Raw genomic sequence first — 14,841 nt, forward strand, 5'->3', positions numbered from 1 at the left:
CGGGTCACGCCCAGAACCTCAGCCCGCTTCCGCCGCCCGCCTCCGCCGCGGCGCACGCCCAGTGCACATGCGCGGCCGGTCCGGCACCGCCCTCGCCGCAAGCAGGGCGGGTTCCCGGGCCGGCGGAGAGGGGCGCCGAAGTGGCCGCGGGCTCTGGTCCCCCAGCCCGGCTCCCGTGAGAGCGCACGCACACCTTTGCGAAGGGCCATCCCTGCTGGCCGAAGGGCTGCAGCGCGCCTCACTAGTCCACTAACGCGGGTGCAAGTGGTCATGTGCTCTCGGTGTAAGAAAAAGTGAGTCCGAGTTGGACAAAATAAAGAGTTGGCTTTGTGCTGATGCTGAAGGGCACCTGGACGGTACCGCCGATTTCCCGTCACATTAAAGATTCCTCCCGCGGCCGCAGCGCGCCAGGCGGCGCTTAGCGGCTGTCATTCAAGTCAGCTTTCCCTGCAGCCGCTGCGGCCGCTTGGAAAGGAAAGGACACAGAACGGCCCGAGAGGTCTGATCTGTATGCGCCAGGGGCTGTCCGCGGGGAATAAACTGAGCTGTGCTCAGGGTTTAACAGAAAAAGGCTCGGGGCCGGGGGTCGGCACCGGGTAAGCACGAAGGAGGGCAGAAACCAAGCAAACGGCACAAAGCTGTGCTGGACAGTTCCAGCTGGGGTGCTGGGAGGTAAAGAAAAAGGGAACGGCAGCCATTCTTGCTGAGCTGCGCAGGACGGAGCATTTGTAACTTTTTCTGCCAGGTATTTAAACAGGGCGGTGATTGCAGTGAAGTGAGTGAGGCACTGGTCCCTGGCGCAAAATTTAAGGGGATGCCAAAAAAACCTCAGCCATCAAGCGTAAGTTTTTAGTGCAATATTTTTAAAAAATCAAAATTAATGCAAACATATCATGATAAACAAAACATCAACATTTCAAATAAAGATAGGATCTGACCCTGCAACCTGTACAACCCTGTCTCACTTGCCTCACCCTAATCCCAGCCCTGGTTCCTGCACAACTTTATTTACAAAAACATGTAGCCCAATTCAACAACAAGAAGACACACAACCCAATTTTTTAAATGAGCAAAGGATTTGAGTAGACATTTTTCTAAGGAAAACATACAAATGCCCAACAAGCACAAGAAAAAAAAAAGCTCAACATCATGTGTCACTAGGGAATTGCAAATCAAAACCACAATGTGATACTACTTCACACCCCCTAGGATGACTACAATAAAAAACCATGGAAAACAAGTGTTGGTGAGGACATGGAAAAACTGGAACCCTCCTACATTACTGGTAGGAATGTAAAATGGTGCAGCCACTGTGGAAAATAGTTTGGTGGTTTCTCAAAAGTTAAGCATAGAATTATATGTGGCCTGGCAATTTCCCCTCCTAGGTATACACCCAAAAGAAAAACAGGTGCTCAAACAAAAACTTGTGCATGAGTATTCACAGCATCACTATTTACAACAGAATAGCCAGAAGGTGGAAACATAAATGCCCAAAGGAAGACTGAATAAACAAAATGTGATCTATCCATACAATGAAATACTATTCAGCCATAAAAAGGAATGAAGTTCTGATACATGCCACAACGCCCATGAGCCATGAAAACATTATGCTAAGTGAATGAAGCCAGTCACAAAGGCCACATAGTACATGATTACATTTATATAAAGTGTCCAGAATACACGAGTCCGGAGAGATAGAAGTATCAATAGATCAGTGGTTGCTTAGGGGGTGAGGGTGGGGATAGAGTATGCGGATTCTCTTTGCGGTGATAAAAATGTTCTAAAACTGACCAAAGTGATGGTTGCACAACTCTGTGAATATTCTAAAAACCACTGAATTGTACGCTTTAAATGGGCGAATTATATGCTATATGAATAACATCTTGATAAAGGTGTTTTTAAAAAACACACACACAGCCTGAGGCAGACAGGTGCTGACGGCTGAAGCCCACAAGCCCAAGGGGCTGAACTCACCGCTGGCTGTCTGGGGACCTGAGCCCCCAAAGCCATTCCCAGAGCTATCTCTTGCTGTCCTCCACCAGGGGCTGCCTGTTCTGGGTCCACATCTCTGGCTCAGTAGACGGACTGTACAAAGGCTCTATAGCAAACTCAGAGAGCCAAAGAGCAGGTTTCCAAACATCTCCCTTCAAGAGAAAGGGAAAACTATCCACCACCTGGAAAATCTTTAAGCCTTGCAAATGAAGATAAATACCAGTAGCAAATTTAAAGAAATCTTAGCAGTGTTAGAAAGGATGATAACCACAAAGTATCTCTAATAAGAAGGACAGTTCTAGGGACTTCCCTGGTGGCGCAGTGGTTAAGAATCCGCCTGCCAATGCAGGGGACACGGGTTCGAGCCCCGGTCCGGGAAGATCCCACATGCCCCAAAGCAACTAAGTCTGTGCGCCACAACTACTGAGCCTGCACTCTAGAGCCTGCGCGCCTAGAGCCCGTGCTCTGCAACAAGAGAAGCCACCCAATGAGAAGCCTGCGCACCGCAACGAAGAGCAGCGCCCACTCGCTGCAACTAGAGAAAATCCCGCACGCAGCAACGAAGACCCGACGCAGCCAAAAATAAAATTTAAAAAAACCCAAAACACTTGATCTAAGGAAAATGAGACTGACAATCACGACACCTTCAAAAAAGTGAAGTGCAAAGTTAAAACTCAAGCAAAATGCAGATGTGATACCTGCAGTTATTTCTGAATGGGAATTAAAAGTACTACCTTTTGGGAGTTTTTGTTTGTTTCGTGCTGCATTAAGTTGGACTGCTATTTTAAAAACAACAACTAACGTACCTGAATAAAAATTTTTTACCAAATGGCTTATAAGAGCACAGAAATTTTCTGCTCAGTGTGTGTGAGGAAAACCTCATTTTTAAGAGTACAAAAATTGCATCCATACATATAATACTATCAAAGCGAAATAATCCATGGAATTAAAGTCACGGAAGGTTTCCCTATGAACCTACAGTCAATGTTGCCTTTTACTCATTTTAATATATGTATACTACCTTGCGTCCTATTGTTCTTTCAAGCTTATTTTATGCCTCTTTTATTAAAAACATATGAAATGTAAAATAAAATCTAAATAGAACCTTTTATTCTCAGAGCTTGGTCTAGAATTTTCTGAAGTGTTTCTGATTCGTAATATTGAAAATTATAATTTTAGATTTTAGCCTGAAAGCAAGCATTCAATCTGGTGGATAAATTTGGATCCTGCCATTCAGTTGGTATTTTAAAGAACCACTTGAAACTGGATGGTTTTTGTTTAAAAAAGAACGTTAAGTATTAGTTGGCCTATTTATTTTATGAAAGACCAGGACCACTTTACAACCCAAAGTAACTAGCATCATTAAACCTCTTGGTACACTCACTTTTGTGCATTAATACAATAAACCTAGATTCTGGGGCATGGAGTGGGGTTGGGGGCAGGGGAGAACTCACAAAACAAGCTTTGAACTGTAGTTTCACAATCTGGGTTTTTAAAAAATCAAATATTGCTAGTGCCCCCTTAATTTTATGGCCAAGGTGAGTGCCTTAGCTTGCCTTAGTACCAGCCATGTATTTGAGAACTGCCATGAACTATGCATCCATGCCCACAGCTCTATGGGCAATTGCTAGCAATAATTAGGACAAATTAGCAGCATCAGAAAGCACGTTAGTTACCAGGACACCACTCCAACTCACCTGGGGTCACAGTCAATGAGGGCCCAGCCCCCATGGAACTTTTCATTATCAGGCAGCAGTAACTTCATGTAACTTTGTAAGAGTTGACTAATTAGTTCCTGGTGGCTTCTCTGATTTTCCTTATGCAAAGCTTCATGTTCTTTCTCCTTGGTAAATATGGAATAAAGATCTTCTGTCACTGGAATGCCTTGCATCAAATCTAGAGTAGAAAGTGTTAATATCTATCATCTTCTTGGTTTACTAATGCATTTTTAAAAAGCAAAAGAGAATACAAGACCTAAAATAATAAGACTCATTAAAAAAAACATAGGCATAAATCTTTGTGACCCTGAACTAGGCATGGTTTTCTTTAGATATGAAACTAAAATCACAAGCCACAAAAGAAAAAACATAGTCAAACTGGACACCATCAAAATTAAAAACTTTTGTGTCTCAAAGGACAATGTCATGAAAATTAAAAGGCAACCCACAGAATAGGAGCGAATATTTAAAAATCATCTATCTGATCAGGGACCTGTATCCAAGAATATATAAAGAATTCCAAAAAAGAATTCCAAAAAAGACAAATAAGCCAATTTTAAAATGGGCAAAGGAACTGAACAGACAAGCTAACTTCTTCCTGGTACAGCATGCAGCTCAAGGCTTAACAGAATCATTGTAATCCCATTCCCTATGCTTGTTTGGGACTGCAAGACTGGAGGAGGCTTCTGGGAGAGATCTGCCAACCACTGGCCCTTTACAGGGAAGCAGTAAGCCCAGACCGCTACTGGCCCCTCTCTCTTAAACTTGAAAAGATGCAGCTTCAGGGTTAGGATGAAGCCGATGCGACTGATCGTCAAAATGAGAGAGGAACAGAACACGCCTCCTCAATGACATAACTGAGGCGCTAGATCAACCAGCAGAAAGAAAGGCATCTTATTTTTCCTCGAATAAACTGCTAAAATCCAGTTTTCCTATCAGCATGCACCCTATGTGTGGCAAATGAACCAAACTTAATTACACCAGACTTCTCAAATTCCTCAATTGTCTATGCATAGGCCCTACTACTTCATGTATAATAAATAATCAGGTTAAAAAAAATAGGATTTAAAAAATATTCTTAGAGACCATATGACAAGCTGTTACATTTGATTCTAATCCAGAATACTCTACATTTACTTTAATCCTAAAAGGTAATACTTTCATGAAAATTGAAGTTAAAATATGCCAAGGCATGAATTCCACTGGGCAATCTACCCTCCATTTCTTTTCTTAAATAGTGATAGGAATCGGTTAGGATAATCTCTAAATCTGATACCCTAATACCCTGTTAAATCATGCTTATAAGAAAGGATGCTATATTTGTCCATAGCAAGAACACATGATAAACATTATACGAAGAAAGAAAATCATCGCGTTTTTCTCTCTCAGCCTTGAGTAATGGGAAAACAAATATAATATGGAGTTTTTAGTTGATGAGGTTTTAGGGCACCTTATTCCATACTCCAGGAGCCTCAACCCTGGCTTCTGTCACATGAATAACAAATTGACAAATACGTATGGAAATGAGCGGTTTCTTTTGCTGCTCCAGCCTAAAAAATGTGTCAAACTCTAAACTTGTAGGGACTTCCCTGGCGGTCCAGTGGTTAAGAATTCGCCTTCCAGGGACTTCCCTGGTGGCGCAGTGGATAAGACCACACATACCCAATGCAGGGGCCCGGGTTCGATCCCTGGTCAGGGAACTAGATCCCATATGCATGCCACAACTAAGAGTTCGCATTCCACAACTAAGGAGCCTGCGTGCTGCAACTAAGGAGCCGGCGAGCCGCAACTAAGGAGCCCACCTGCCGCAACTAAGACCCAGTGCAACCAAAACAAACAAACAAATAAATATTAAAAAAAAAAAAAAAAAAGAATCCGCCTCCCAGTGCAGGGGACGCGGGTTCAGTCCCTGGTAGGGGAACTAAGATCCCACATGACATGGGGCAACTAAGCCTGCACGCCACAACTACTTAGCCCATACACCGCAACTAGAGAGAAGCCTGCATGCCTCAACTAGAGAAGCCTGTGCACCGCAACGAAAGATCCTGCATGCTGCAACGAAGGTCCCACATGCTGCAACTAAGACCCAATGCAGCCAAATAAATAAATAAAATATTTTAAAAAAAATTCTAATCTTGTAAAAATTTGATTTATTGGGTAAGATGTTCAACACAGAGACACAAATATATTATACAACATATGAACTATGTTAATGAAGTTGGTTACTGTAAAAGGTTAGTCACAGAAAGAATAACAAATTTGAGAGCGAGAAAGGCATTTATGTTCCTTACCTATAACAGCTTGCCTATAAGCATCCTTAAATCGATTCAGGTAATACCTATTTGCCGAGTTAACACCATCTTTCATAACTCCTGCTAACTTCCTTTCTCCTGTCCTTGTAAAGTCACCCTGTCAAGGAAAAAGTCACTTTAACAATTTATTCAAACACAAAAATGTTCCTGAAGTCAATGTGGGCTTTTGATTCAAGACTGGAATTCTATAGGGTTTTATAATTTCCAAATAATGTAATTAAAATATCTACTAGTATTTGACTCGGATCCAAGCATGTCAAACAATTAAACATGCTATTGGTGGCATAAAGTCTCCACAGTTAGACTGTGCCTTAAGGTAAAGCCATTCTTGGCAATCTGTAGAATATCTAGAATTTACAGGTCAAAACTTATTATATAATAAACAAAACAACAAAAAGATTTTCAAACCTCCAACTGGTATGATATCCAAAACACACAAATTTCTGATGTGGGAAAATGCAGACAGTTCCCTAGAGCTTATTATAATGGAATTTAACCTGCGTATGTGGTTTTGTGTGTATATAGAGAGAGAGCAGAGGTTTCCATACCTTGCTGCACATTACAATCCCTGTAGAATGATCCAATGAAGATTTAATTGTTTTGTTTTTCTTGGTTTTCACAACAAAGGTGTCAGAGCAAGTCCCTAGAGAGGTAGCGACTTAAACTTAAGGCAAGGAAAGCATAGTCTCTTTCTCCCCCATCCCAACCCCACTATTTCTATCCAAGGCAATCTTGGAAACAAGTCTGGTCCTAAAATTGACAACTTAGGAAGAACACGTTGCCAATTAGGTCATTCGCAGGAAATATTAATTTAGCAACATGAATCTATTATAGAAGAGAGAGACATGAATGCTGCATCCAAAGAATTTTAATATCAAAGGAAAAAGTGTTCCTCTTTTTTTTCCAGCTTTGTATAATTGACAAGTAGCATTGTATAAGTTTAAGGTGTACAATGTGATGATTTGATATATGTGTGTGTATACATATAGTACTGTTAACTATAGTCACAATGCTGTACGTTAGATCCCCAGAACTTATAACTGAAAGTTTGTACTCTTTGACCAATATCTCCCCATTTTCCCCATCCTCTGGTAACCACCAATCTACTCAATGTTTCTATGAGTTTGACTTTTTAAAATTCCACATATAAGTGAGATCATGCAGTATTTGTCTTTCTCTGTTTGCCTTATTTCACTTAATGTAATGTCCTCAAGGTTCATCCATGTTGCTGCAAATATCAGGATTTTCTTCTTTTTTATGGCTGAATATTCCATTATATATATACACACACACTTTGTATACACAAACACACACACATTTTCTTTAGCCATTCATCCGTTGTTTGCAGGTCTTGACTATTATGAATAGTGCTACAATGAACACAGGAGTACAGGTATTTCTGTGACATACTGATTTCATTTTCTTTGGATATATTCTCATAAAATAAGATTGCTGGATCATATGGTAACTCCATTTCTAATTTTTTGAGGAACTTCCTTACCATTTTCCACAGTGGCTATGCCAATTTACATTTGCACCAACAATGCACAAGGGTTACCTTTTCTCCCAACACTTGTTATCTCTTGTCTTTTAGATAACACCCATTCCAACAGGTGGGAGGTGATAGCTCACTGTGGTTTTGATTTGCATTTGATTTGCATTACCTTTTCTCCCAACACTTGTTATCTCTTGTCTTTTAGATAACACCCATTCCAACAGGTGGGAGGTGATAGCTCACTGTGGTTTTGATTTGCATTTCCCTGATGATTACTGATGTTGAGCAAGTTTTTATGTACCTGTTGGCCATTTGTATATCTTCTTTGGAAAAATGGCTGTTCAGGTCCTTTGCCTGTTGTTAAATCAGATTATTTGTTTTTTGCTATTGAGTTGCATTACTTCGTTACATATTTTGGATATTAACCCTTTCTCAGACATATGGTTTGCAAATATTTTCTCCCATTCCATGGGTTGTCTTTTCATTGTGTTGATTATTTATTTTACTATGCAAAAGCTTTTTTTTTTTGGATGTAGTCCCACTTGTTTATTTTTACTTTTCTTCTTGTGCTTTTGGTGTCACGTCCAAAAAATCATTGCTAAGATCAATGTCATGGAACTTTCCCTATGTTTTCTTGTAGGAGTAAACTAAAGTTTCAGGTTTTACAGTCTTTAATCCATTTTGAGTTAATTTTTGTGAATGGTGTAAGATAGGGGTCCAGTTTAATTATTTTGCATGTGAATATCCAGTTTCCCAACAGCATTAGTGAAGAGACTATCATTTCCCTGATGGATATTCTTGGCTCCCTTGTCAAATTATTAGTTGACCGTGTGAGTTTATTTCTGGGCTCTCGGTTCTATTCCATTAGTCTATGTGCCTGTTTTTATGCCAGTACTGTTTTGATTACTACAGCTTTGTAATATAGTTTGAAATCAGGAAGTGGGGTATCTCCAGTTTTGTTCTTTCTCAGGATTGCTTTGGCTATTAGGGGTCTCTTGTGGTTCCACATGAATTTTCGGATTTTTTTTCTATTTTTGTGGAAAATGCCAATGGAATTTTGATAGAGATTATACTGAATCTGGAGATGGCTTTGGGTAATATTTTAATGTTAATTTTTCCAAGCCATGAACCTGGGCTATCTTCCGTTTATTTGTGCCTTCTTCAATTTCTTTCATCAAGGTCTTACAGTTTTTAGTGTACAGATCTTTCACCTTCTTGGTTAAATTTATTCCTTACTATTTTATTGTTTTTGATGCTACTGTAAATGGGATTATTTTATTTCTTTTTTAGATAATCTCAATTAGTATATAGAAATGACAGATTTTGGTAGGTTGATTTTATATCCTGCAACTTTACTGAATTCATTTATTAGTTCTAATAGTTTTCTGGTGGAGTCTTTAGGATTTTCTATATAAGGTTGACCCTTTAACAATGTGGAGGTTAATCTCTGTATAACTTATAGTTGGCTTTCTGTATCCACATTTCCTCCACATCCAGGGATTCAACCAACCACAGACTGTGTAGTATTGCAGTATTTACAATTGAAAAATATCCACATATAAAGTGGACCCGTGTAATTCAAACCCATGTTGTTCAAAGGTCAACTGCATAAGAACACACCACCTGCAAATCAAGACAATGTAACTTCTTCCCTTCCAATTTGGATGCTTTTTCTTTCTCTTGCCTGATTGCTCTGGCTAGGACTTCCAGCACTTTGATGAATAGGAGTGGTGAAAGTGAGCACCTTTGTCTTGTTCCTGATCTGAGAGGAAAGCTTTCAGTTTTCATCACTGGGTGAAAGGATTTTGAATTTTGTCAAATGCTTTTTTTTTGCATCTATTGAGATGATCATATGATTTTTGTCTTTCATTCTATTGATGTGGTGTAACACATTTATTGATTTTCAAATTCTGAACCAGGGATAAGTCCCTCTTCCTCATGGAATATGATCCCTTTAATGAGCTGCTGAATTTGGTTTGTTGGTATTTTTAAAAATTAATTAATTAATTAATTAATTAATTTATGGCTGTGTTGGGTCTTCGTTTCTGTGCGAGGGCTTTCTCTAGTTGCGGCAAGTGGGGGCCACTCTTCATCACGGTGCGCGGGCCTCTCATTATCATGGCCTCTCTTGTTGTGGAGCACAGGCTCCAGACACGCAGGCTCAGTAATTGTGGCTCACGGGCCCAGTTGCTCCGCGGCATGTGGGATCTTCCCAGACCAGGACTCGAACCCGTGTCCCCTGCATTGGCAGGCAGATTCTCAACCACTGCGCCACCAGGGAAGCTCCAGTTTGTTGGTATTTTGTTGAGAATTTTTGTATCTATAATAACCAGGGACATGGGCTCCGAGTTTTCTTGTTGTGTCTTTATCTAGCTTATGTATCAGGGCCTCATAGAAATAGTTTGGAAGTGTTCCCTCTTCTATTTTTTGAAGAGTTTGAAAAGGACTGGTATTAATTCTTCTTTAAATGTTTGTAGAATTCACCAGTGAAACCACCTAGTCCTGGGCTTTTCTTAGTTGGGAGCTTTTTGATTACTGATTCGATCTCCTTACTCATTGGTCTATTCAGATTTTCTGTTTCTTCATGATTCAGTCTTGTAGGTTGTATGTTTCTAGGAGTTTATCCATTTCCTCTAAATTGTTCAATTTGTTGGTATATGCCTATTCATAGTAGTCTCATAATCCTATGTATTTCTGTGGTATCAGTTGTAATATCTCTTTCATTTATAATTTTGAGTTCTCTTTTTTCCTTGGTTAGCCTAGCTAAGAGTTTGTCAATTTTGTTTATCTCTTCAAAACAGCCAACTTTTAACTTTGTTGATCTTTTCTATTGTTTTTCTATTTTCTATTTCACTTATTTCTGTTCTAATCTTTATTACTTCCTTCCTCTTGCCAACTTTAGGCTTAGTTTCTTCTTCTTTTTCTAGTTCATTGAGGTTTGTTAGGTTGAGATCTTCCTTTTTTCTTAATATAGGCATTTATAGCTATAAATTTTCCTTTTACAACTGCTTTTGCTGTGTCCCATAAATTTTGGTATGCTGTGTTTCCAGTTTAATTTGTTTCAAGATATTTTTTGATTTCCCTTTTGATTTCTTCTTTGATCCATCTGTTGTTCAGAAGTATGTTAATTGCCACAAATTTGTGAATTTTCCAATTTTCCTCCTGTTAACTGATTTCTAGTTTCATACCACTGTGCTCAGAAAAGAAACCTGATATAATTTCTATCTTCTTGAAGTTGCTGAGACTTGTTTTGTGGCCTAACATATAATCTATCCTGGAGACTGTTTCATTTGTGCTTCTGAAAAATGTGTATTCTACTGTTGGTGGATGGAATGTTCTGTATGTCTGTTAGCTCCATAGGGTCTATAGTGTTGTTCAAATTCGTTGTTTCTTTATTGATTTTCTGCCTGGATAATCCATCCATTGTTGAGAGTGGGCTATTAAAGTCCCCTACTATTATTGTAATGCTGTTTATTTCTCATTTTAGTTTTATTAGTATTTGCATTATATATTTAGGTGCTCTGACGTTGAGTGCATAAGTAGCACTTCTCTTTAAACAATAACTTGCACAAGGATTTCTAAAGTTCAGTTTCCTTAATTAACAAAAAGCTTTTTGACATTCATCACCCAACTAAAAGATGGATAATCTGATGCTTGTTGAGCTCTCGATGGTACAATTTGTTATAACAAATATCCTGGGGTGAACTATTACCTTGAAGGAAAATTAACATAAACCTAATTTAAGCTAATTCAACCACCTCCTATTGCCCACAGAGGGAGTATTTAGTGACCAGTGACTACAGTTTACATTTACATTAAATTCTGTGAAGATCAGCTTGGTAGGATCCTCAAAAGATTTTATGTATAACAATCACAAAAAGATAATAAAACTTTTCTTCAACATTTACTATGTGTCAGGGAATGGTCTAAGCTCTAACATGTTATTAACTCATATAATCCCATGCCAATTTTTTGAAGTGCGCCTAGTATTATTCCTGTTTTACAAATGAAGAGACAGACACAGAGAAGTTAAGTGACTTGCCCATAGTCACAGAGCTAGTAAGAGGCAGGGTTGGGATTCAAGTTCAGAGGAGGCAAATTATACCAGGGATCCAAATCCCACCAACATAGACATGTTTTATTTTGTCTGTATAAAGTTTTAACCATTATACATAAAATTCCAACTTTCCGAACTCCCTTGAAAACTGGGAGGTCTAGCAACACTGGGCCTCCATCCCCATTAGGAAGTAGCAGAACAGCACCTTCCTAAGACAACATACGCTCTTCCTCAGGTCCACACAGCCCATCTCTCCCTTTAATCTAATGGGTCACATTACCTGGCATCTGCAGAATTTGAACGTGTGACCCCTGCCTTACCCAAACATTCCAGAAAGGAGTCAACTACATACACCTACCACCTGAAACCCATGTACTTTTCTCTCAAAAACCAAGTTGGTTTTTGTCCTGTGTCCCACATAATACCCACAGATGCTGGCTGCAGGTACTTACCTTCAGGGCAGCTGTCCCAGCATACTGTCTGCTAATGGAGTCACCGTTGTTGGCCCACATTATCTGATAAATTCGATTGCATTTCACCGGTAGTGGCTGCTCGGGGGGCATCACACCTAATTTTTTCAGCTAAAATTAATACATTGGTAGATTAACTGCATATAAGCCAGGACACTATAGCATAAAATGTATACTGCAGAGAAAGGAAGCATATGCATGTACAATTTAGGACCCTTAAATTTAAAAAAATGATGTTTTCAGACTTTTTCAAAATTAAGCACCCCTTGAAAGATAGCTTTATGAATTGCTACATCTGAATAAATAGAATAAAAAATTTATACTGTTTTGCTGTAATTTTTAATGTGTAGACTCACACTATTATATTTTGTCTTTCTTTTAAATTTGGCTACAAAGTGAAACTAACCATCAAAAAATCATATAGAAACAACAATAACATTAATAGTAGCAGAGCAGTAAGTGCCCAATAAATGTTAAGTCTGGTGCCACATTCTAAGAGCTTTTTTTTTTTTTAATAAATTTATTTTATTTTTGGCTGCATTAGGTCTTCGTTGCTACGCATGGGCTTTCTCTATTTGTGGTGAGCAGGGGCTACTCTTCATTGCAGTGTGGGCTTCTCATTGCAGTGGCTTCTCTTGTCACAGAGCATGGGCTCTAGGCATGTGGGCTTCAGTAGTTGCAGCACGTGGGCTCAGTAGTTGTGGCTTGTGGGCTCTAGAGCGCAGGCTCAGTAGTTGTGGCGCATGGGCTTAGTTGCTCCGCGGCATGTGGGATCTTCTCGGACCAGGGCTCGAACCCGTGTCCCCTGCATTGGCAGGCAGATTCTTAACCACTGCGCCACCAGGGAAGTCCGAGCTTTTTAAAATAAATTATCTTACTTACTCCTCATAACCACCCTATGTAATCAATACTCTTATTACCCCCATCTATAGATGAGGAGATAGAAGTTTGGAGAGGTTGAATTCTTTGCATGGGGTCAACACCTTGTATGTGCGAGGGCCAGGGCTTGATCTCCAAAGCCTGGCTGCTTCAATGCGACAGTAGAAGGCATCCCCAAAGGATAGTCACAAGGTTCTATCAGGAGAAAAGAATATGCTTGGAATGTCAACCCTGGGAATTCATTACCCAGGTGTTACAGGGCTGAAAGATCTAAAAGGGGACACTGAGGTAAGAGATATAATGACTCCAGGAAACAGCAGGGTTGGGGCACAAAGGGAAGAGGCTGGTTCTGTGGTGCCAGAGGAACCAAAGCCACAGAGAGGGTGCTGATGATGGGAATATAACACAGGTGAAGAAACTTGTCCCCTTGTCCTCCTCCAGCCTCCTGGTTTTCCTTTAATGCCCTCTATTGGCAGAGCCTGACATGGAACCAGCTAGTTAAGCAGAAAGGTGGTGTGCAGACCCCACGCCCCAAATACAGACGCGAGCGTTTGGAGCTGAGAGGAAAAGGTAGATGACTACACAGTGCCACCCAGTACAATTTTAAATGCTGGGCCTCACATTTTGGAAATCAGTACTTAAGAAAAGGCCACTTGATTCAACTGATTTCTAGGAAAGGCTGTACTTTCCAGGTTTTAAAGCAACAAGGATGTTTGCATGCTGTAAATGTTCTATGGAACAAAGATTTTAGTTACTGGTTTACATGTGAAAAAAAATTAAAAATGAACATTTACAATCCAGTGGACTCCAAATTACCTGCTGTTCCATGACCACTCGTGCAATGGCAGCTTGGACCACATTGGTGCGATCCAGGCAGTCCATGCAATTAACTCGAAAAATCCCTTCTTGTTTACATATTACTCCAGCTTGATCAACCCTTTTCAAAAACAGTATGGAATTACTTTACAATATGAAATACTTTAAATTTTTCAAAACCCACAATTCTTCACAGTATAATAATAACAACAGCAACATTGGTCATCAATTTGCTTAGAATATTATTATGTGGCAGGCATTACTGAGACCTTTGTAGACGTTATTGTTAATTTACACAATAACTCGACAAGGAAGATATTATCTCCATTTTTGGGAAAAAAAACCAGGTACAGGAAGAATGACTTGCCTGAGTCACACAACGACTAGGCAGAGCTGACACAACCCCTAGTTATGCTTTTCTACACATTTAAAACCAGAAGGCACTTTAAAACACCATCCTGTTCTTCCTTTTTGACTTCAAGTAGAAATGCATCTAAATTAGCTTGAACAGACTAATGCACTCTATCACCCAGTGAGAAGTCATGCAGCATGCCTCACTCATCTAACTTCTCTAGCCACCTGTGGCCTTAAAATCTAATCAAATGTTCTCTCCTGTCCTTTAAGCCAACTTCTTCCTACATCTCCCCTGAAGAATCAACTTCCTTCTCTGATAATTTTTAAATGTCTCAAAACTGGGACCAAATACCTCTAAACCTTCCTTCCCATGTTAGGGACCAAGAAGAAATGTAGATCATGGAGCGTTAGAAGGAATTAAAGAATAGTCACAGAGCACTTCACTCCATTTTGCTGACCACCTGACACCTTTTCCCTGTTCAAAGCTAACAATGCCTAATGACTCACACGCTTTTGAAAAGGGGAATAGGAATTGGGAAGCAAAACAAGAAAAACAAAAATCCTTTCTCAGCCTGCTATTATTTTAACACTTAGTGGTACTAGACAAATACATATGATTTCACAGACCAAGAGTCCGTCAAACTGATTTCTTACGAAATACCTACCAACACCACTTCATGTCAAGAATAATGTCATAAATGGCATCTGTTAGTGTTTGAACATTCTCAAACTTCATTCCTCGGCTAAA

General features: G+C 39.7%; 1 protein-coding gene across 4 annotated transcripts in view; it reads right to left on the reverse strand.

Annotated features, from left to right (window-relative positions):
* INPP5F (inositol polyphosphate-5-phosphatase F) overlaps positions 1–14,841 on the reverse strand; it is a 93,560-nt gene that overhangs the window by 8,708 nt on the left and 70,011 nt on the right. For all 4 annotated transcript variants that reach the window (XM_057530344.1, XM_057530343.1, XM_007173189.3 and 1 more), the window contains 5 exons: positions 14,759–14,836; positions 13,740–13,860; positions 12,027–12,155; positions 6,002–6,119; positions 3,690–3,888 (listed from right to left, as the gene is read on the reverse strand). In XM_057530344.1, coding sequence (XP_057386327.1) covers positions 3,690–3,888; positions 6,002–6,119; positions 12,027–12,155; positions 13,740–13,860; positions 14,759–14,836 — 645 coding nt within the window. The remainder of the gene's footprint in view (positions 1–3,689; positions 3,889–6,001; positions 6,120–12,026; positions 12,156–13,739; positions 13,861–14,758; positions 14,837–14,841) is intronic.

The sequence above is a fragment of the Balaenoptera acutorostrata genome, chromosome 16, assembly GCF_949987535.1.
Source record: "Balaenoptera acutorostrata chromosome 16, mBalAcu1.1, whole genome shotgun sequence".
Classification (NCBI taxonomy): domain Eukaryota; kingdom Metazoa; phylum Chordata; class Mammalia; order Artiodactyla; family Balaenopteridae; genus Balaenoptera; species Balaenoptera acutorostrata.